The sequence below is a fragment of the Anas platyrhynchos genome, chromosome 2 (genome assembly GCF_047663525.1).
Source record: "Anas platyrhynchos isolate ZD024472 breed Pekin duck chromosome 2, IASCAAS_PekinDuck_T2T, whole genome shotgun sequence".
Classification (NCBI taxonomy): Eukaryota; Metazoa; Chordata; class Aves; order Anseriformes; family Anatidae; genus Anas; species Anas platyrhynchos.
Genome location: NC_092588.1, coordinates 72,379,753 through 72,404,679, shown reverse-complemented (window position 1 = coordinate 72,404,679; position 24,927 = coordinate 72,379,753). Strand labels below are relative to the sequence as shown.

General features: G+C 37.8%; 1 protein-coding gene across 16 annotated transcripts in view; it reads right to left on the bottom strand.

Moving 5' to 3' along the window:
* COBL (cordon-bleu WH2 repeat protein) overlaps window positions 1-24,927 on the bottom strand; it is a 159,392-nt gene that overhangs the window by 32,917 nt on the left and 101,548 nt on the right. For 13 of the 16 annotated variants that reach the window (XM_072034913.1, XM_027451769.3, XM_038174013.2 and 10 more), the window contains 2 exons: window positions 18,297-18,435; window positions 15,263-15,433 (listed from right to left, as the gene is read on the bottom strand). In XM_072034913.1, the coding sequence (XP_071891014.1) occupies window positions 15,263-15,433; window positions 18,297-18,435 (310 nt within the window). Of the gene's footprint in view, window positions 1-887; window positions 11,394-15,262; window positions 15,434-18,296; window positions 18,436-24,927 lie in introns of those variants that run through there. The other 3 variants (XM_072034917.1, XM_072034918.1, XM_072034916.1) reach the window with 3 other exon arrangements.

Genomic DNA, 24,927 nt, shown 5'->3' with positions numbered 1-24,927 from the left:
GCTTCAATTCAAGTACACTGCAGAATCTAAACAAATGGACTGTGAAGGTGATTTTCATGAGCCACCTTTGAGAACAGACTCTATAAAATTGCTTGAAAAGTGTATGCGGTATAATGATTAAAACCAGAAACGATTAGTGCACCTATGCAATAAAACAATGTTTTATTAGGTGATTTTTAAGACCACAGAAAAAAGGCCATTTGCTCAACATTTCTATTTAAACTTCTCCATCTTTTCCCCTGTGCATTCTGTTCGACTCAATTCATTCTCCTCCTTGCTGTTTGTCTTTATTGTTAACAATTTCATAAAATGTCTACTACAGTCTCATATTTCTAGCATAATCCAGAGAAAAGAACCATAAAACACTTTTGCATTGTAATTATATTTTCCCTCCCCAGAGACTAGCTGCCAGAAAGCCCAGCAAGGAAAAGACAAAAAAGAAAAAAAAAAAAAAAAGAAAAAAAAAGCCCTAAACACACATACACGTTCACTTGCAGGTTTTAAGAACTTATTTTGTGTTACAGAGATGACATTCTGCTCACAATTACTTATTTACTTCTGATTTAAAGTAATTTATAAGTTGAGAATTGTGGAGGAGAACCAGGTCAATCTTCGATTATCTATTACCGAAGCCATCAGGAATCACACACATAAGTAAAAAAAAATTGAACAGCTGCTTTCTGTTTATGGGGACAAAGTACACTTGCCTTGACAAAGTACTTCTGTTGATAACTTCTGCACAAATGAGAAGAAAATACTTGCATTATCTTCCTAACAATATGGATTTATTAACCACTAATGGCAACAAACACTAGTCTTGCTTAGTGCCAACAGTTAAGAGTGAACTCCAGACTGGAGTGCTGGTTAACAAGATGGGATTTTATCACTTTTGGTGTTTTTTTTTTTTCTTTTTTTTTTTTCTTACATGTCCTCATAGCACCTCAGTCTGTTCAGAACTGCGATGTTTCCCTTCAGTTCCTCCATCAATGCATCCGTCACGTTCCCTTACATCACCTTCTATCTTGGTACAGAATAGTATCTATAGCATCATCTGAAGTCAGACAGAGCCCTGAGAAAATTAAATGTTTCATGCACAAACCACCTGTCTAACTTACAATTAGGATGGCACAAAATAACTCCATTTAATTGGCTAAAACATGCTTCAGCCAAACCACCAATAACATAAATACCTTCACAGAAGTTTTTCGGCAGCCAGCTCTGAATTTAGATATGAAAACATTTTTATACATGTCTGTGCCATAAAGACACGAAGCTCTACGCAGACCTCTTTTGATGTATGCTTCCTGACTCTTTCCTTCTTGGACCACCTGATCAGTGGATAGCTGCTTTCCTCTCCAAAGTTCAAACTCCACGAGGCTACTCTATATACTTGGGCTGGTGGCTTACTTTGGCAGTTATATTTGTAGGAATATTTTAACCTAGAAAAGCAAGCTTCTTTTCTAAGTTTAGTTATTGAACATTTTACTCTGCATATCCACACTCAATGAGGAAGAACTACTCTTCCAGCTAACAAAACTAAGGACCAGAGTGTGGTGTCTCCCTGAGGATCTCATACAAGACCATCCACAGGGACATCGTGCCATTGTCAGAGGACATTTCATAGTCACCCTGACCAGACTTCCCTGCTGGGGAATGCATAAACCAAGGGCAGTGAGACCAGGGCAGTGTACGCCAAGCACGCTCATCATGAAACACCCTGCCAGGTTCCCTGGGGCTGTGCTGTCAGCAAAGAGCCACAGACATGCTGCAGAAACCCATAAGGGCCATTCCTTACATGGAAGGACAGCAAGGGATGGGACTCTTTTCCATAACATATACCCAGGAAATGACCACGTGGGGCAGGAATCAAGTGCTGGGTACCATGAACTCCAGCTCAGACTCTAGCCAGGAGGTTATCTGGTTCAGCTGTGCACACTGAAGGTCTCAATGACAGCCTAGTAAGGAAGGAATATAGGACAGGTAGAGAACACGGTGCTCACAGAAGAGCTTTGCTGTTGTGCCACTACTCTCTGACAGCACATGAACTGGATTAGGTTATTTCAGACTTAAGCAGAGAAAGCAATACTTAAGTCAGAGCTGAATTTGGCCTGTTCTTTCAACGCCGTCTTCTCAAGTCAATTATCTCATCAATCATGCTTTGCCCTGGGGCTTTCTTTCACTATTAACTTGAAATACCAGGAGGAAGAAATGCAAACATGCAAGAGTGGTAACTGGATGTTGTGCTTTGTACTCACGTGTGGATAGTAAAAAGGTAATGGCAGTGCCATCTCTGGCACTGCTGTGAAGAGTACCCTGATGCAAGAAAAGCTCTTCTTCGGAAATGGGTCTTCATCTGAGCACCCACTTGGAATAAACTTTCCCCTTTCATATTTTGCTCTGTTAGCAACAGATCCTACATGTCCTTCCATTTTATGAGGTGGGTTTTGCCACTGACTTCAGTGGGAGCCAGATCGGGCCACTCACTGATTAAAATGCAAAGCCACAGATATCTCCTGCATGGGAGGAATCCCCACAGGGAAAATTTGTCTGCATTTTTATTCATGTGAAGCATTTTAAGGCTTTCATTTACACAGTTCATTCAATAATAATGTGTATGCTGTATAATGGGGTACCCGATTAAGCATGCTTAAGTGCTTTCCTGGAGCAGGGCCATTTCCAGAATTCGAAGGTTTACTATGAACATATCCTCAAAACAGACATGCTAATGTGGGGAATTCTTCACCTGAGTTAATGGGCCTAATTCTGAACAGGATCAGCATAAAGGGTCATTTTTTCATATGAAATTTGGAAATGTCTTTGACTTTTTTTTTCTTTTTAACCTCAGTTCCTACAGAAATTAGGTTGAGAAAATTCACGCTACTGTGGGTTTATGATGAAACCCTCCAGTAACTTCTAGACTGTTGGCCAGTTTTTCCTGAATTAGTCAGAAAGATTAACAGTGCTAAAGTTCAGTTCCAAAAGTTTCATCAGGAAGTAGAAGGACAGAACAAGGAGACTCATACATCTTTTTATCTACCAGAGAAAGGGCATCTATCTACTATCCATCTATTCATATACTGAGGGAAAGATGCAACAAACTATAGCTAAGCTTCAACCCAGAGCGTGGTGTTTTTAATATATTAGAGAACTATGTCATTAAAGCAAAAGTCCAAAAGAAATACTTAAGGAATTACTTGATGGGGTCTGAGGGAAGAGAAGAAGAAGACAAAGCAAAAAAAGATTGAGTCCCCAATCCTAATACCCAATTTGGTCTTGGAAAAAAGCAAGAAGGTAATGCTTTTGAGGTTTTCTTCTCCACCTATTTCTTTCCCTTTCTCATCCCTAAAAAAAAAAAAAAAGTCAGAAAAAAAGAAAGCACCTCCTCTTGTAAATAACCAATTATTTTTCTCCTAAAAACCTAAAAACACCATACAAAGACTGTGTTTGGAAAAATTTTAAGCAGGAGTGACTGGCTACTGTACCAGTTTGTACAGTACACTTTGTACTGTAATACTCAAACAATATCTTCACTCTTCTGATTGCTCACAATTGTCCTCTCACCTTAGAGTGGCCCCTGTCACCACAGAAGCAAAGAATTGAGATGGTGATTCGTTATTACTTTTCACATCATGGCAAGTAAGTTTAAAGACTTCTGTCTCCAGTGCTTTCAGTCTGCTAATTTTCTCACAGGCACTCATTTAACCACATGGAAAAACCGCAAGGAGTTGCCTTGTGCAAGGATTTTTTGTGTAGAAAAATTCAATCAATGCATTGCCAAAGCCTTGCATTATGAACAGTGACATGTATTTTGTGTACCCTGCAAGTGCAGAAAAGCCTTTTTAGTACAATCTGTGTCCTTTGTAGGAGTAGACTGAAGACAAATGATTTTATTTGAGGAACATCTGAATCACATCGATTAGCTTGATGAATACAGAACAGGAAAGCTGCCAGGTACAAAGGAAGCTGGGCATGTCCACAAGGGAGTGGAGCAAACAAGCAAATTGCAGTATATGCACTCTTTTTTTTTTTTTTTTTTTTCTTTTTTTCTTTTGACCAAATGTTTTCATTTGGAAAACTTGGACACTTAAACCTCTAAGTTTCTTTAACGGACTGGTCAGTTAATCAGCACCATGTTCTCACCTTCTGAAGGAAAGCAGAAAAGTATTTTAGAAGTAAAAAAGTATTTAAAAATCATAAATTATCAATAAAATGTCCATTTGCATTGTGCTTAATTGTAATAAAGTTACTTTTGGGAAAAAAAAAGAAATCTTTCCTCTCTTTGAGAAGAAAGCAGGGTAAGTGTTACCTGGTAGAAGAGAATCATGCCATTCCTGACCATTGATTTAGCATATCTGGAGACTGCAAGTACACAAAAAGTTTTTCAGAATAAAACTAAAATATTAATGTATTCTTGCAATCGTCCCAAAATATTTAGTTCTACTCACAGTAACACCAGAAATTGATTCAGGCTGGCCCTTCTACAGCCCCCAGAAGGCCACTGTTAGGCTTTCTCCGTAGAGGCTAAGTATAAAAGTCTACATAGCTTCCAAAATGCTCCTTTCTCTTATGAGCATAAGTCAAGTACAGAAAATTCTTACACTGAACTCTGAAGTTTTGCTAGTAATTTATTTATTTTATTTCCCTGCATTTCTTATACAATTCTTTATAATTCTCATAGAATAAGAATTCTTGAATTCTTATATCAAGTCTGTACTGTTTCACATATAGAAACATCTTATAAATAGAGATCGCTGCAGTTTTTTCACTTAGTTGAGAAAAAAATGTTGGAAATGGTTCTTCATTGATTTTCATGCTTTTACAAAGTTAAAAAAAATATTTTTCCCTTCTTTAACCTCATTAAGTGAAAAAAACAGAGGAAAGAAACAATCAGAGAGAAAACAAAAAACTGCTAACCTGTATGTTTTTAAAATCAGGTATCAATAATAATGTTTGAAGTAAAAATAGGTTGGTTGTTTACTCTAAGAAGTAAGTAGATATTCCCCTACCACTGTTTATGAGAGGCTACCATATATTTTTAGCAACTTCACTTTCATCTTTTAATCACAATACTCTTATAAAAATATTTGCCAGCCATAATGGTCCTTTCTCATTCTTTCCTCTGTCTTCTTTTGGTTTAGGTCTTTGTCCTCCATTACACCCCACCTTTGCTTATGGTACAGTAGGTTGGAAAGTAATTCTTTTATCCATGCCAGGAACCAATTATGGAATCCACAAAAGGAGCTGACAAAAGAGGCTCTGTCTCTGCTCTCAGCCTTTTGCTCCCTCAGGCCCTAAAACCCAGAAGTGAATGTGCATGGCCAGAATTCTCAATTTCTTAAAAGAAAGCAGGCAGTCATTTTAGTGAGTGTTTACTGGCTTAGAAGTGGTAATAGGAAAAGCTGAGTATGAGCATCTCTAAGGATGGACAAGCAGTTTGGTATGGTACTATCACCTACCTGGAACAGAGAACACAAAAAATTTCAACACTTTGCTTTCTGTAGCTCTCTGTGCAATGACTGCACTTGAATTGGTAGGATCTTGCACTACAAATTTCCATGCCATTTCCAACACCAACATCCCTGTTTGATTTGGCCCATTATGCGTAAATCAAGCCTAACTTCAAATTCATACCCAGGACTGAATTTCCGAGACACACACAGTCACACCACGTGCATCTGGCTGGCTGGACACAGATGTTTAGTTCAGCTCGTTAGTGATAAAGCGCAAGTCTGCTGGTATGGGTGTGACGGTTTCTACAAATCCCACAGAGTACATTTAAGATGCTACCCAGTTATTAAAGGTAAGACTCGCAGAGTTAAACTTCTCTTATTCTGACTAAGGAAGAAGAAAACAGGGAATTTGGTTTCACTTAGAATAAACATTCACAGTTTATCCACAGACCACTTGGACTGCAGAACTGGGCTGCAAGGGAATTAGAAGAAGAGAAATGTCTTTATATTTAGTCAGGGTGGGAAATGGGAAGCTAAGTTTTATTCCACACTTTATGAAGTAGGTAAATAAACAGTCAAAGAGCTAAATATCAGGAAATGAGATTAGAAAGACTATTTGATTCACTGGAGTCCAACCCCTTACTTAATGTAAGCAGAAAATATTTTGTTATATTCAAAGGAATTAGGCTAGGGCTTCTGGCTTGAAGTCTGCAAAGTCACAAGTATTATTTCCAATACTGTGGTGGGCAGCTGAGTAGAACGGACATGTAAGGGAATACAAATTCAATCCTTCCAGCTGGTGTTACCTTTGCACAGGAATGCATCTCCTTCAGAGCTTTCTCAAGGCATGAGAAAAATTAACAGATTTGGTGACCCAAATTTAGGATTTGCTTATTAGAACTGAACAGGAAAAAAAACAATCTCTCATGTTCAAGAAACATTCAAGGGATATAAAGGATGCTGCAGTTACTGCCTAGTCAGTACCTTATTCAGTTCTAGAGTAGCTCCCTTTTGCTACTGGGCTGTACCCTTTTAACAGCCACTTGCCACCTGAAGTCAGATCATCACAGAAGAACATGCAAGAAACTCGTAATAAAGCAGATCATAATGCAGACAAATAGAAGACCACCTCCCCCTTCTCCACCTCAGCAAACAAAACGAAAGTGGAATTCATTAGGCATAAGTTCTTCTGGATAAGCAAGGAATAAACTGTGTCAACTTACGTATTTCAGCAGTGGATTTCTGTGGCCATGCAGGTGCTATTCGGAAGCCTATCTACATACTATACATGAGATAATCTGAAAAAGAAGTGTAAACAGTGGCAGCAAGCTTGTTTCACTGTCCTTGAGGGGGGAGTTCATAGTTTTGCAATGACATTAGAAAACAACATGGCTGTAATTTTGGAGGGATGGAATAAGTTACATTCTGTCTTCTAAAATAACATGTATTTTAGTATGGAAAGTTAAATGGTGCCTGCTGCATGAACTAAATATATATTGAGAGTCATGGTAGTGACGGGAAGCCAAGTTAGGGAGACAGAACTGCTGTCTTATACACATACAGAGAGCACGACTCTCACACTGGGGCACTTCATACTGGGATGGAACCATAAGGAAGGCTTACAGTGGCTGTAAACATAAAGAGTAAAAATAATATGAGAATCATGCCCACAGAGCTGACTTTACATACGCATAATAAAGGGACAGATGATGGGCATATGATAGGTTGCATGGCCATGTCTAATAAATAAGTGCATCCTAGGCCTTTGCAATTTAGATCACCCAGTCAAAATGGTGTAGTATCTATTAATCACTGTCCCCTGACACTTATTTGAACACTCTGGACCCCATAGCCAGCTTCAAATAATTACAGTTAAAAACAAATAAAAAGAGAAATATTTCCTCCTATCATCCATATATTTATTCTCTCATATAGTTGGAATATTCTAAATATTCTCTCCACATTTTACCTGTCCAGAATCAGTTTCAGTTCTGGACCAGTAGCACATTTTCTAAAGATAAAAATGGAATGAATTCAAAGCTTAGTATTTTGCAGCCCTGTCACTGAAAAAGAAAAAAATTCCAGCTGCTCAGTGAGAAAGTCTGCATTCATTTAAATCCTCAAAGATCAATCATAAAAAAAAAAAAAAAAAAGAAAAAAGAAAAAAAAAAGAGCATTATATGTAGAAAAAACATTTAAGGGTGTTTGGAGAGTCTTCAAAACTTCAGTCTTCATCTCTGAATGACTGAATTGCTGATAACAAAGTCACTTGTCAGTGAAAGAGGATGGATACTAAAATAATCTGCACACACTTTTAAAATGCTACAAGTCATGCTGATAAACATTTCTAGCAGAACACATCCTTCTATATCAACACTAAACATGACGTATTCCTATGCACTTGTTCTTAAGCACATACAGCAGCTATGTGCACTGATTTCCACACCTTGGGCACAGCTAGACTAGATACACAGGCAATACCTATACAATATAATAGGCAACATAATATGCCAACACCCTTTGCAAGAACACCTAAAGTAGAAATTTGAGCTTATATTTGGAAGATGCCATCACACTAGCATCACATGCAAATATGATTTATCTTTGTTTTCCTATTTGTGATGAAACTGATTAAAAATCATAGAAAATAAATTTGTTTTTCGTTTTAGTTGATGAACAGAACAACTCTGTAAACTAGGTTTAATTTTATGACTTTGTTAAAGACTTAAAGCCTTTGCATAAATATGACAACTATAGCTTAAAATTCACTTTTAGCATTATCCTTACTCGCTACCTATTGCAGATATGCGACAACGTCAGCTCCCTCTGGTGGTCAACATTAAAAAAAAAAAAAGTTTTAGAGGGGCAGTCAGTAAAATCTGTGCATCATGAAGCTTAATCTGTTTAAGGACATTTACCATGCATCAGAACGGGACTAATCATAAATTATATATCTGTCCTTATTTCCTAAAGGCACTCGGTGTCAATGCCTTTGGAGTCATAATACTGGAAACTGTCTTGATTTATACTATCTCTGCATGTTTTGTTTTTTTTTTTTTTTCACCTGAGGTATCCTACTCTGAAGGAGAGTATTTCAGCATTGCTGTTTGGTAGTGCAGACAAATGCTGAATAACTTAAATGCATTTTCTTACTAACTCTGGTAAGACCATTTTGGTGAAGCATAGCATAATAGTTTAGCACTAGGTTAAAGGTTGGACTAGATGATCTTAAAGGTCTTTTCCAACCTGAATGATGCTATAATTCTAATAATTATCAATCAGTCATTCTCAGCAAATTTCTGTTGTCTCTATGAATAAAATGAAAGGAGTAAACAGTCAACATGCTTTTATATCACTGTTAACTTCATGTTCCATCAAACTGACCTAAACTAGTATTTCTTCCTGCCACTGAAAATGACAGAAACACCCTTATTCTCTTCCAGGAGCAGAACTGAGGTGACTTCAGGAACACTGGGTCAAAGCCCAGAGCAAGTGGGGATTCCCCGAGCGCACCTCAGTGCTGAGATGGTGCTCGTGAACCAACATCCATCAAGTTCACATTCCCATGGTCACGCTTTGCTTGAACAGTCTACCCCCTTGTACACACATTATTAATGAATTTACAGTTGTGAAATGGCATATCTATGCAATTCCATTGAATAGATTTGGATTTAATGAGTGTCATTGGAAGTTCTTTCCCACACTGTATATACTAATGGGAGGTTTTAAACATGCTAATGATAGAGCATAAGCATAATTTCTTATAATTAAAATGATTTCTTGTAAAGATACAGTACTTTTTATTTTTTGTGTTGTTCAATACTATATACATGTACCTGGCATTTAGAAATTTTAAGAAACAAAGGATACGAGCTAGCAAAAGCATGGATTTTCTTTTTAAAAAAATCAGGAAGACAAGCTAGCTAGATAAAATGGGTCATTAAAATATTTTACATAGAAATTTGACAGACAATATCAATTTCCACAAACTTTTTTTTTAAAGGCAAATGTTGCATTTTAATACAAAAAGCAAGTATATTAAGGATGAGTCATGAATTTTTTTAGTTTTCACCTAGAGCTTTTTCAAGTTTCAGCAGACCACATGGAAACAGCTTCTCACAGCAAACTGTCAGATATATGGAGAGGGTCAGAATTATATTCTTTCATGGCAAGGAAATTTTTTCATCAAAAATGTAATTTACTTGAAAACTTGAGCTTTCAGTAAGTGAAACTGGTGTCAGTACACAATACTGCTTTTACAATACACTGTACTTCTACACTGCGCTCAATATAAACCCCTTTGTTTCACCACTTCATTATTCCATTTTTATACTAGTCTTAACTCCATGGGGCATGTAACTCTGTGGAGTTACAAATAGGATGTAAATAGAGTAATGAGAAGGGGTAAATTAGCTTCTTAATCTTCATGTTGTGAATATCTACTAGTTGTTTCTTTGTTTTATTTTATTTATTTATTTATTTAAAGAGAGAAGACTTACAATTAAACCATTGTCCTGTCTTAAGAAGCTATTACAAAGTACCTGGCAGCATCGAGAGTTCAATTCCACTCCACTTTTACTAGAATACCTTAGGGTATTAAGTATACTTTCTGAGGCATCACTTAGAACTTATTAACTACATGTCATATTTGTATTAAAAACCATCAGAACCCTTTTTAGTCATGTTTCATATTATCTGTAGGAATGCTTTGTTTTCTTATTCTCCATTTTGCCTACCTGGAAAGGATTCAAGATGAACATGATTGTTTGCTTGAGGGTAAAACAATAATTTTTCATCATTTAAATTATAGTTATGTATTGCAACTCACTAATTTAAGTAACATAAATGTCTTAAATCACGGTACATGTGAGGTCAGAATAGTTCTGGGTGTGTGCACCATTGCAGCTCATAAAACCTATGTTTATAATTCAGAATGATTAAAAATACATGCCTTATGGGCTGTTCACACGAAGAACTTTCTTCAGTGAAAAGAAGTTTTCGTTAAGTACAGTCCTATAACTGATATAATTATAACATACTGAGTATTCCTACTACAGCTGTAAAAAGGGGACTTGTGGAACGAGATTTATCTTGAGCAAACGGTGTTTGCATCTTTTGTTACAGAAATAGAACACACACCTTGATTTCCATAGGATGTCTCCAACATCAAGATAAAATTAATCATACTAAGCATCAGGATGAAAGCAGAAGTAAAGTCTATGAATCAGTGCATTTGGTACTGATTCTTAGTATCCCTTTTAGGCCCCTGTTAATCTGACAGATCTTTCTTTTTTTTTTTTCTTGGCACCTTGACTGATAGCCAAGATATAGAAAGAATCCTGTACTTCAACTTGCCTAAGCCATGCCCAGTTCTACTTTTGTACCAAGGGAACAGAACATACACTATGTAGGAAAAATAGGATAAATTTGAGAATGTAAAATGTTATACCTACGCTAATAGAGGAAAGAAAAATGTTTTTAGAAAGTTTTCATGAAATCTTTAGATGGTATTGAAAGTAAACCACTCTTCCCTCCCCCATACACACACTATTTGAAACAACAAATCAAATCAAACCATGGATCAAAATAAAGACAATCTTTTGAAAAAGAATAGACAAATGTACGGATAATCTTTCTGAGGCTGATACATAGATTTATATAACACAGCATTCAGTTCCGGAGCATACATCTCACAAATGAGTAGGAACAACAGCCAAAAATAATCAACAGTAATTAAAAGAGAATGTGCAAGTTCGAAAAGAAAGGAAGCTGAAATTTCAGTCAGAAAGAAAAAAGGTTCTTTTCCAGCAGGGAAAGAAGAAAGGCAACAGAAGAATCAGGGTAGCAGAGGCAACAGGAGGTTCAGAGGTATGAAGGTCATAGGAAGAGGCAGGGTCTGTCAGACGCGCTTGGTGTATGAAGGGAATGATGCACAACAATAAACTGTTGGGGGAAAAAGAGTAAAATGATAAAATTATAAATATTGTGTACATAAGACAACAGAATGGCTAGCATGCCCAGCAACCTTCAAGAATCAGATGCCCAAAGGAGGTGTAGTTAGGTGCAGACATACAGAAATTGAAAATCCCACAGATGCTCTGAGACTAACTCCCTGGGTTTATGTATAAGCTAACTTGATCCCAACAGCACAACACTGATAGGCAGCATGTCTATGAACTCTGCTTAACTTGGACTGAATTTTAATTCTCTAGAAGGTACAAGATAGATGGTGCTGGAGATTCAGCTTCGTTCTTTATTCTCAGATCAGGCTGGAAAAGAGTGATGGTGGTATAAGCCTCCTAAGTCACCCTTACAGATTTTCTTGCCTTAAAGCCCATCTTTAAAAAAGAAAAGGCTGGAAAAACTGAAAGACTCCTTTTGCAGTACTGCAATATAATAGGCAAGCAAAGTTACCTACTGAGCAGTCCACAGTTCTCTATTAATTTTGAAACACATGTAAAAAAGTCATTTTCTCTCTAGGAGTTTCTCTACCTGTTTTTGCTTAAAGTTAACAAAGTCCAACCCTTAGAAACTATCCCTAATCACTGTGAAAAACTAAATATCTAAGGTGACTGACTGGAGAAATATGGCTAAATTGCTTGTGAAACTGTCACAGCTTTTGTCAAGTGGCTTATATTACCCATCAGTATATCAACGATATCACAGAAAACGTTAAAAATTAAACACGGGGACAAGGTTCCTTTCTTCTCTGTTTCTTAAAATGAACTTGTTATTACCCATCAACTAGTAGCATACATGTTGTTCATATAAAATAATTGGGAAATACTTCTTCTACTAATCACTTCACCACTTCATCCCTACTTCATCCCTTTCAAACTTTCTGACTAAGTCAGAAGAAGAATATTTCTGACTAAGTCAGAAGAAGATTGATTATTTTAAAAAAGACAAATTCAAATAACAATCTCATTTTTAAAGACAGAAGTTCATTAGCACCTTATTCTGTGTAAGAGTGAAGGTGAAGTGTCTTTTGTTTTTTAACCTTCTTAATTTCTTACTGGATTTCTATATGACAGTTCATAACAGCCAAATAAAAATGGCTAATCAAAGAGGTTCACAGGAATACTGAATTTATTCTAATGACTCCCATGGCAGGGGTGTTGGGTTAGATGGTCTTTAAAGGTCATTTCCGACCCAAACTGTACTGCCTGATTATCTGATCTACTTGGAAACACTCCAAGGCAATATGTTTTAGTTGTATCTCTAGGTAAGCAATCTTTCAATATACGGATTCTTTACCTGATATGAGTAGTACAGAGCTTGCTATTGAGTTGTTCATTGAGAACTTCAGGAGCTAAATGCCAATAACCAAAGCCATGCAAGAGAGGTGTTAATCTCCATTTCTGTATTACCAAGGCACACTCAATCTTAAAATCACAGGCCATGAACAATCTGATTAGTAAGATAAGGAAGGAGAAAGGATCCCATAAACATATAATTTTCGACATGCACACAACATGCAACTAAGGTTCAACCAGACCAAAAATTAACAGGAAAACCCATGTAATGAGAATAAAAAGATTGAAGAGCAAAAACCAGGAAGAACAATTGCACTCTTGCTTGTGGGAGAGACTCTTACCATTAGAGCCAGAAAAACCCAAGTATCTTACTAAAAGCTCTATTCATGAATGACTTACGCTCTACCTAAGTTTGGAAAACTCTGTGAAGAGCGATTACCACCATCCCCTATGAAATGAAAATTCCTCACCATGGGTTTCTCAGAGCACAATGGGACGACTGTGTGTTTGCTGGGAAGGAACAAGGGGTGGGGCACAGTGCCTCACAAACCATAGCAGATCATAAGGAGCAAGAATTTAAACTCCACACGATCACAGAATTATAATTTCTGAACGGGAATCGCATCTTGTCAAACTGCTGCTGACAGTCACCCACTCAGCAAAAGGAGACCACAATCATCATCAAAGAAAGCTGTTTTGAGAGTGATTTCAGAACAAATATGCCTTTCATCAATATCTGGCATCAGTAGCTTATCCGCCTTCCCACCTTGTTCTATGAGAAAACACTTACTGAGGTTAGAGTCAGGAAGATTGAGAACTTTGTTGTCCTTTGAATCTACCGCCAAAGTCCTATTTGCACTGCTTGAGGCATTCTCAGGCAATAAAAACCATCATTGCAAAACTCCGTTCCTATACCACTCAGTCGCTACGGTATCTAAGCACCTTTCAGAATGGCATTAAGCAATATAATTAGCATCCGTCGTGTGTGCTGCCTTCTCTCATGGGTACATCTATACACGTTTCTCTTCTGTAAATCTATACATGACTATATCTAGGTAGCGCGCAGCATAATTATGAAGCTAAACTTGTCCCTCTTCAACACTGATGCTTTAAGTCTAAAATAAATATCCACTAAGCAGTACTGCTTTGCTCTTAGTAAACCGAGGATAATAAAAACTCATCTTATGTTTCCATGCACAAGCTTAATCAAATCATTTTGGCTGGGATATTGTGTTTGTTTAAGAGCAAGTGATCAGGCGGATAACATCAGAGCTGCATTGATTAAAGTGTATTTGATCACCAAGGTAGATCAGGAAAGTGTTGCAAAATATTGGAGTGGTAGAAACTCAAATGAAGCAGAAATATTAATGCAAAGAAGGCCACAACAGACTTTTAATAAAGAAAACATTGTAGGCAAGCTGATGGTATCTAGTAAAAAAAAAAGATTTCAAGTATGATATGGTTTCTGTGCATATGGTAGTAAAGAAATGAATTAGGTTTAATCCTCAATAAGATTCAAGTTTTCTGTTAGTATGGATTTTCTTTTTTTTTTTTTTTTTCTCTCCCCACTATAAAGCTCATCAATCTGTATTTCCTTAGCACAGATTTGAAAAATAATACTTTAGATTTAGTTGGCACTGAGCAGATAAACCACTGATGTTAATGTATCAGTTTAACTGCTACCTGAAGAATAATTTTGGTAAAGAAAATGTCCTGGAAAAATATCTTTGTCAAATTAGCAGCTAATGGAGGCATTTCTCTATTCCACGGTTAGGAGACAGACTCCTAACCTTCAAAGAAGTGTGTCCATGAGATGCCATAATGTGCAGAGCTCTGTTGCCTTTACAGGATCTCCATGGGTGTGCAGGTCAAGCCCGCAGAGAATACACTACATGATCAAAGACTTGGATCATGTACAAAGACTTAAAGACAGTCAATGGGTAAGCGTGAAAAAGCATGAAAACATGCTTTTCACAAATACACATGGATGTGGAAACTATTGCATTTTTTTGTCAGATAACAGTTATGCCCTGAGGGGAAGAGCGCACAAAGGATTATCCAGAGATGTCAAGGAAGACGTATCCATTAGGACAGGAAGGCCTTTAACAATATACAGCTTCTGTAAATGGCTTCATTTTCCTGAAGGGAGACACCCTGGAGTTTTCAACCTAGACTGATAGACCTATTGACTCTCAAAGGAATTTGTCTCTGGAGAGAGAAAAAATGTTAGTACAGAAAATCAAAGATGGAGAATTAATACAAGGCAACGAATTTCTGCTTCCAGCTGGGTGAAGTCACGTTTTGATGGTTGCTTTTAAATGCTTCCAGAGAATGGCCAGGTATCTCCAGCAAACTGGTCTCCAAACAAGTCCTTAATTTACTTTACATCAATTAGTTACACTGCATTGGGCATTTCAAAAGACAACGGGCTGGAAAAAAAGGGAAAAAAACAGACACATATATCCAAAGAGCAGAAAGGAAAGTCTGGAAAGGCTACCCCTGAGAATAACCATCAACAGAGATGAGATGCATACACACATATATTTGGAAACATACGTTTAGGTACCAGCTTTGTTGGTGCTGTAACATCTGCTTCTCTGTAACAGACTGCTGGATCCATACTGTCTCTGTCAGGAGGAGGGTAAGGTGGGGGTGGGGGGATCACTAACTCGGGTGGACCCCGAGTGATGCCTCTAGGAGGCTTTTGTGGCACCTGCCGTCCATCACCTACAGGGGGGATCAATCGACTAGTTACTTCAGCGTCAAGACAACGATTGCTACGTTTGCTGTTATTTCTAAAATACACGATGATTTTCCCTCACCCACAACCAAAGTCCTTCTGGATCTAATTCTGCTCTTATTTAGCCCCAGATAATTAAGGGAGAAGGAAAAGTCTGGTCTCTCTTAAATCAACAACATTGGGACCAGAAATAGGCTAAGCACATACGTGTACATCCCAGCTAACAGCTGAAATCTTCACTGGTGTTTTGCCAAATATAAGGAAGGATGAAAATTCAAAAAAGAAAAGTGAAAAAAAAGGTGTGTAAGAAAATAAAAACAAGAGAAAAATGTTTTATTTTCCATAAGTGCCAAACTGCATGAATTTGTTGACCTCTAGGATACATTATGTGACCATTTCCCCCTCTCTGTAAGAGAAAAAGGAGAATGCTTCAGATAACTATTTTTAAGTAGGTATGTTGACGGGTTTTTCTTTTTTGTGAGTAGTTTTTGTATTATTTTGACATTGCGGGAAAGCAGCTGATTAAGTCATTCTTTATAAAACTGTTTTAAGCTACCAAAGGAAATGCTCATAACTTGCTGGAGGCTCATTTCAATGCTATGTACAATATCTGCATAAATACGTGCACCGTTGGACTACGCTGCATTAACCATTTGCAATGTCAAAAAGCTGCTGCCAGTTTGTGGTGTACAGACCTAGAGCTATTGCAGCTCAGCAAGTCCTCGGAGGCTGCAAGTCAGCTGAGGAAGCAGGACTGCCTGCTTGTTCTGCTCTCATGCCCTGCCCTAGGCATCTGCTACTGGTCATAGCTGAAGATGGATGCTGGCTGAGATGGACCTCTGGTCTGTGCCATCGCTCCTAGGCTCATGCTCTGGTGCTGCTGAGAAGGGGAATAGCGCCAAGAGGCAGGAAAAAAAGATTAAGCCATTCTGATTTGTTACTTAGGAGTCACTAGTTTGTAGAGATTGAAGACAATTAAATGCTGGCAAAGGTGCAGACTTTTTTTAACTGCTTTGAGGAAATTGGGCACAATGCTTTGGGGTCAGAGTAAGTGGTTCAGTATTGAATGTGCCCCATTCGCCAGTTCGAGGATGTTTTTGATTGATCTTTTGCTTGGATTCATGTGGCTAACTTGGGAGATATACAGGTAGCTTTAATCCTTTTTTCATCATGAGGCTGCCTGTTTCTTGCAGCACTTTTTCCCCCTCACTACTGTCTTGCTTTTTTCACAGCTTTTCTCTCCTGCTTTCAGAGCCATCTGTGCTTTCTCATCATTTTCTTGCAAGGGCCTCAAAGAGAGGCTGTTTTACCAACCTTCCCTCACTGTAACATTTTTTTCTTGTTAATGAATGTATTCATTCAAGAAAGCAGCAGAAAATGAAAAGCACTGGGGATCGGGCTACTGTGGGATGAGTTCTTTGTTGGTGTAAATTAATAAGGCTCCATTAAAGTAAACGATACTACAGAACTCTACGTAACAGAGTCTGGCCAGCTAGCACTTATGTACACAGCACTGAATGGACTAGAAGTGGTTATGCTCTGCTTTATTTCAGCTGTAACGTTATGAGCACTGATACAAAATAAAATTAACACTTACAAAAAGTTGAAGCACCAAATGTCATCAATAAGTGACTTGCAACAGGGCAAGACATGAGGAGTTTCAGGCTGTGGCATCAGCAATAGTTAAAAGTAAGCCAATTTGCTGAAAAACCCTGTATTATATGGCACAGTGATAACATTCCCCTTGGAGGGCTTAAATAAGAGATGTCAATGGAGTCGAGCATGTCACAAGATAATGGACTCCTGCTGCTACATAAATGCTGAGGCATTAAATGTGAAGCATTTACTGTAAATAAATGTTGGAACAAAGCCAAGAGGTTTCTTTCTAAACTGTGAGGCTTTCATAATGTAAGCAATTATGTATGACAGGATGTCATATCTGTATGTCTTAGGCACTTTATGGAACATGAGGTCAAAGACATGAACTGAAGTGCATTGAGTGCATTACAGCACTTGAATGCTTCTCTTAATGTACTGAAAAAAACGTTTCAATATGTGGGGTTATTATCTCATATCTTTACCCATCACAAAATCATGTTGTTTGCTAAAAGCATAATCTTGGGGTCCTCACTTGGACAAAGCTCCCACCAACCTGAATGAGCTAGCAGTCAGATCATGACAGAGGTTTGGGAGAACATTTTCCTGCGTGAGAGTAAAGGTGTATCACGTACTGCTGAAGACTACAGTTCCCTCATTGTCACCAGCTATGTATGGAATTCCTTTAAGAGAACCAGTTCTCTTCTTCTAGCTAAAGACTCAGGAGAGATTAATTTAGGAACAAATTCAAAATAAAATCTTCACTGACCATCAACTGACTTGATGTCAAACTTTTGGAGGCCTACAGGAAAAGAAAATGTCTTCAGGCTTTAGGAACATGAGAAGAATCTAAACTAGCTTAGTTGTACCTCAGTTCTAGTAGACCCCATGGCTTCAGATGTATTCAGTATTGCCTTGTCTCTCTCTTCACTTTTTACTAGCAAAATGACCATGACCTTAGAGGCACAGAATAGCTACTGCTTTTGAATTATCTAACTCATACAAAACATTCAAATCATCTGACAAGTGTCATCTACATTTTACTGTTTTCTGGTCCTCTGAATGGTGCCATTAAAATGAGGTAATATAGAAACACTTATTTCCAGACTTTCATTCTGCAATGTAAATGCATTCTCCACCCCAGCCAAGTTACAAAGTTCCCAACTCACAGCATAACAGAATTAAAGAAACTTTGAACAGTGAGTGTTGAAAGCACATGCATGGAATTATACAGGAGAAAACAGCATCTCTCACCCATTGTGCTCTTCCTCTTGTCTTCCACCTCTTCTGTCCTATTTGGCATGGCAGGAGTGGGCGGAGCAGACAGAGTTGGTGGAAGAGGCGCACGCCTCTTCTTTTTCTGTAAATCGTTTAGGGATGCTCCTTGCGAAATCTAGGAAAATTGAAAAATATGCACAGTAAAAGATGTGTGTGTGTGTGTGTGTGTTTTTCTTAAGTTACCAATAACAAAAAAAAGTGATTGTCATATGCTACTTGCTAATTTCTTTAGCACACAGCATCACCAAAATATTTATACTACGTATTTATAGTGAGGAGATTGAAAAGGCAGCCCAGAAGAGCTGTAGCAATGCACTCGGAAGGAATAGAGCAAGAACCTCAGAAATACATCACAGCAGGACCACCAGTATGCTTCATTTGATGGTTTTGGTAGAAGGTGAGCAACACACAGTTTGACACTACATGTGATGTTAGGCTTAACCCATTGCACAGTTAAAAACTCCAATCTGCACATGTAGGTAATAAATACTCTAATTTCTTTCATTCTTCTCTCAAACTGACGTTTCAGGACTTGTGAGAGACGAACCAAAATTGAAGGTCTGCTTGTATGATGATAAGAGATCACAACACACTCTATTTATGTCTACTGGACTTAGACATACTTCTGAAGATCTGTAACACCTCTGCTTCCAATAATTACGACACACTGGTTGGCCAGCCAAAACTTCATTACTGTTTATACTGCTTTTTAAAATATGGAAAATTTTATTACAAGCGACTTGGGTTTCACTGCATTGAGTAATATTTTCTGTTGATTATTGGAACTTAGCTCTATTTCCTTTCACCGGAAGAATAATTAAAAAAAAATAAGTAGGAAAATCTGTTGAATTTTTGTATTTGAAAGGTACTGGCAACGCTAGACAGCACCAAGCACAGCTGAGGCAGAGGGTAATGGAAGCTGCCCACACATAGCATGCTGTTGGCATTCCTCAGTCTTCCCTCACATTGCTTCTTTGCTCTGTCCATCCTGATACTCCACATAGCTGAAGATATCTAATATACAGAATTGCCCAGTGGTTTTCTAATATTACAAAGGTCTAAATAATAATAATCATCATCATCATCTCCCCTTTAATCCAAAGGGCTAATGATCCCCTAAAATGCATTTGTTGTGGGAGATTTCATTAAATAAATAGTAGCTTCACACTGCTCAAAGCTATTATCAGAGTTCAGAGGAAAGGCATTCATTTGTATAAGTCTTTGCATAGACTGAGTGAAAACTCTTAGGATAAATGATTTTTACAGAGAACAGGACCTGAATAGAGCCTCCCTCACTTAGCCTTCCTTTTTTAAAAGCCCTCAGGAAGGGCTTAAGTTTATAAAACATGGACATTCAGTTCCCACCTTCCAGGACAATGCTCTAACCACTACACCACATGACATTCAGATGCTCTCCACCCGTTCTTAGCGTCCTGCACACAGCAAAACTTGGTAGTAACAGAACTGGAAATAGAGCACATTAACCAGAATGAGCCACATCTTCCTAGCAAACAGATTCTGTAAGGTGCAGGGGGAAGACAGTGGGAAAGGAAAAGTTGTCCTGGTTTTGGTACCTGCTACCATGTTCTGTTTTTCTTTTTCACATTAAATATCCATTGGATAGAGTGCACGACTAAAGCCAGTGAGGCCAATCTAGATAAACCTGGCTAGAGTTAATGGCAAAGAATGTTGGCCAAAACTTCATGGAATTTGAAAAAAATAGCCTCCCCTCCAGGAAAGAGCACCAGGCCAAACATTCAGAAGTAGTTACAGCAAAATTTTAGATCTTATTTGAAAAACTTTTCCCCAAATTAATAATTTTACTCTATATTAAAATAGGGCACATCTCCTGATGAAGATACTGTCTGCCACTTGTTATAAACAGATTGCAGTTAACCGAAGTCAGATTTAATATTATTTTTAATACTTATAGAACCAGAAGGCCCAATACTCAGCTGAATATGGATGGGAAACTCTGTTCAGTGAAACAGACTCATTAGGCTTTGGTTTTGCAGATGAGGAATTACACAGATGACAGCCACCTAATTCTGCATTCTGCTCCATGCCTGTTTGGGGGAATTGGCAAATAAGCAGTTAGAAAAAAAATCACATTCTTCTGTGCTGCCTTTCAGAATAACTAAAGACACGTAAGCATTTAACACTGTATCTTGATTCCTCAGGATACTACCTTACAAAGAGAAAATTATCAAAGTTGGGACAAAAAATTTAAATCTGACCATACTCTCTCCAAAATTCAGTAGCTATGAAGAACCATCTGGGAGACAGGCAGCAACTTCCCCAGCACTTCACAAGCATAAGCTATGACTTTAGCAGCTATTTAATAGCATTTTGTAGCTTCCAAATTCACTCCTGTCTCTCCAGGCAGAAAGGTCATTTTATTTAAGGACAAAAATGGATGGGCTGGTGATTTAAATTATAAGCCTAGGAAATCTTGAGAATCAAGGCAGAAAGAGATGTGTTTTTCCACTTGAAATGACAGAGATCACTACTCAACCTTCACTGAGTACCAGGTGAGTGAAGGATATTATTTTGCCATAATCAAATTCCTCAAAGATAAATCTCAGCTTTAGAAAGAAGAAAGAATCCTTAACAGAAGCCAACATAAATGAGCTATATGCTTCTTATTTAGTTGAACCTTCTAAGAACATTACGTAGACGTATGGATAAGCAAAGTGCTACTTCTAAAGAAAAGGCTAGAAAATAGCTAGAACACAACTGCAATAATGAAAGTTTGGTCAAATACACACACAAAAAAAAAGCTTTTATCATACCATCAGCTAAGTGCAGCATACTTCACAAAACCCATAAAGAAGATGAAAAGCTTGCTTAAAGCTAGACATACTACCATGTATGTAAGAAGTGTCTAGTTCAAGAACAGGTTGTAAAAATTGTAAAAGTAGCTCTTTAAAGCCAACCTCGGTAAACCAATGAGGCTAAACATAAATAGAAGAAAAAAAAAAAAAAAAGAAGTAAACACAAAGAACATTCTGTTTCCTTCTTGCAATTGTATATACCAAAACAATAGAACTTGAAAATAATTTGTTATGACTCGTTGCTTCTTTTATAAAGAAATCAAGCCTTAACAACACTATCTGAAGTAATTTCCCATCCAAACTTTGTTACAGAATCCCCTCTCTGTGAGTAACAGAGTATTTCCTATTCTTAGCACGTGTGCTTTACCTATCTAGAGTTAGATGGCATTATTAGGTGAGCTTCCAGTTTTGCAACAAATACATAACTTTTAAAGATGTTAGTGACTGTTCTCTGACTATAACTAATAACATCAACTGAGCTAGAGATTAATAAAGTGGTCCAAAAGGACCTAAATCAGAGAAATACAACAATTTCTATTCCCATATTGATCATACCAAATATGATGCAAAAACAAACAAAAAAACAAAAAACACACACATTTTCCATTAAATTCCTGTCATGGCTCACATACTGTTTGAAATATACTTTCAGTATTGCAGACAAAATATTTGAGGAATATGCTGAATGTGGTGTACCTCTCTGAAAGCTCAAAACCTTTATTAAAATTTGAGGGCTTAAAATAAAATTTCAGAATATATAATATTCAATGCAAAATAACAAATTCATACGGAGGCTATGTGCCAAAACTGTGAGGAAGGGCATCCTACAAAGCTAGTGCTTGAAAATATTAATCAGTAGCATTTGATAGTCATCTCACTACTTTACATCTTGCAAAAGGCTTGTAGATACAGTACCAGTGGATGTGTAAACAGTGGATGTGTTCATGGCACCAAGCCTGTCAGAGTACAAGAAGTGTTTGAACAACGCTCTCAGGCATATGGTTTGATTTTTGGGTGGTCCTGTGTGGAGCCAGGAGCTGGACTTGATGATCCTTGTGGGTGCCTTCCAACTCAGGATATTCTATGACTCGGTGATTCTAAACTGATATTTTTTTTAATGTGTAAGAATCCAGTATTTTCTTTGGGTTAGATTGCAATGAATATGTATTCATGAAAAATCATTGAACCATAGAATGGTTTGGGTTGGAAGAGACCTTGGAAGACCACCCAGTTCCAACCCCCTGCCATGGGCAGGGACACCTCCCACCAGGCCAGGTTGCCCAGAGCCCCATCCAGCCTGGCCTTGAGCACTTCCAGAGATGGGGCATCCACAGCTTCCCTGGGCAACCTGTGCCAGTGGCTCACCACCCTCTGGGTGAAGAATTTCTTCTGAATATCTAATCCAAATCTCCCCTCTCTTAGTTTAAAGCCATTCTCCCTTGTCCTGTCACTATCTTCCCTGACCCAGAGTCCCTCCCCAGCTTTCCTGCAGGCCCCCTTTAGGCACTGTCAGGCCGCTGTAAGGTCTCCCAGGGACCTTCTCGTCTCCAGGCTGAACAACCCCAACTCCCTCAGCCTGTCTTCATGGGAGAGGTGCTCCAGCCCTCTGATCATGTTTGTGGCCTTCTTTTAGACTGATCATCTTCATCTTCTGGACTCATTCTAATACATCCATGTCCTTCTTGTGCTGGGGGCCCCAGAGCTGAATGCAGTGCTCCGGGGGGTGCTCATGAAAGCAGAATAGAGGGGGAGAATCACCTCCTTTGACCTAAATGCATCCTTAAAAAATGCACATAGTGCATCTTTGTTAAACAACAGCATACAGTAATGTTGTAAGTCCTATAGTCTTATCTTGCCCAGTAAAGTACGAAGCAACTACCAAGGTATTTCAAAATGGTGATACCAGCAGGTAAAAATGTTTAAGGTAGTGCTAAAAGCCTAGATGGATTTTGTGGACTTTTGGGGCAGAAAGTATCAGGAAACTGCTATACTGGATGGTGAAGGCCAACTTGAAGCTTTCTATGAACCTTTTCTATGCCTTTCAAGCAACATGCTTTGTCCATTTATTGAATAGCTGAGGGAGATTTCATCATCTTCAACAATTGCTGTGTTGGGACACAGAGACCTGGGGCGAATAGGAGACAGAAGAGAGACATGTACTTTCTGACGGGCTGAGAAAGAGCTTGGAAAAAAGCTGGGTGATCCCAGCTCAGAAGCACAACTAAGGACACAAGGAGGGAAGAATAACCTAAAAATTGCCATGGGAAGACCCTCTTGGATTTGTGCATTAAAAGCAAACAGCACCTAGAGTTACTTGGAACAACTGTGGGTATCTGTATTGTAGTTGGTGTCTACACCTACTGGAGAAAGCTTTGTCAATTGATAGACAAATATAAACTGTTCTAACAGAAGCCCTCCTCCACCAGTGGACCTAGTCAATATGTGATTGAAGTGTTAAAAAAAGTGCATAGCTTGTCTTTCAAAATCCAAACTACTTTTCGTAATATTTTCATAAAAATGAAAAAATGTTTGTCTTAGAGCAACAGATTTTTCCTTTCACTCTCACTGTTATCATTTTTACCATAGACCAGGAAAAATGGAAACTTGAAAACCTAACAATTTTCCAGGGTTTGCTTTTTATCAAAATCACCCTTAAAGCTATTTTCTTTCTGCTAAAACGTTGCAGCTACAGATGATACGCTTATTCTATCAGCAACAGGATTAAGGACTGTTTTTAAAGGATGTCCCATGATGTCTTAGCATATATGAATCAAATATTTTATAGTGAATGATATAAATTGTGTGAAGTAAGCTTATACTCTCTTGTTCCTTTCTCTCCTTTTTTTTTTTTTTATGCAACATGTTAGGATCTTTTATTGTTTTTCAGAATGCTCTTATTTTTGTGACTTCTGTCTAATTTGTATGTAAAACATGTTCAGGGAAACAGTGAGTGATTATTTGTAAAAAATATTTTTAGAAGCAAATTAAAAGGATTGGAAAAAGAACACACATGGATTCAATCACAGGCATGCCCTAACTACAAACTGATTTCTGTCATCCAACACAGAGTAGACACACATTGACTTAAGCAAGCCAGATTTCAATACACCTGCTGATGATGATACTGCGTGGGGTCAGAATGCCTTTTGAATTACAGGATTGTTTAAATATGACCCACAGAAAATTTCAGAGTTAACTTTTAACTAAACAAACAACAGTATCACCCCAAACTATGTGTGGGACCATCCCAATTCTTGTCCCCTCACACAGAACTGTAAGAGATCTTGAAATAATTAAGAGCCATTTCACAATAAGCTCTAGAAATAAAAAGACACATTTATTAACCACTTTTAAACTCTTGATATAACTGTAACTGAACTGAAGGTTTTGCAGCATTGTACAAAAGACAAGTGGTAGGTTGGTATGCTAGTAAGATTTATGGTTTAAGAGTTTTTAAAAATATTTCTGCTATGATTTTGTACATAATTTAAAGCAGTTGAGAAGAAAATATTTTGATCCGAGAGGAGCTGTTCTAGGAAAATCAGAGAGATAAATCTTTCAGCTGCAGAACAGAGACATAAATCTGTCCACTAAACTTGATGATATAAAAGCTACTCTATCCAGCTGATTCTGCATTTTCACAGGGTAACAGATGCTTCAACATGCCTAGCACCAGAAACCACAAGAAGTCCCAACTGAACGTTAATGTGTCTTAAACAACATTTACTCATATGTCTAATATTCCCTGGACAGGTCATACATTATTAGGCTTT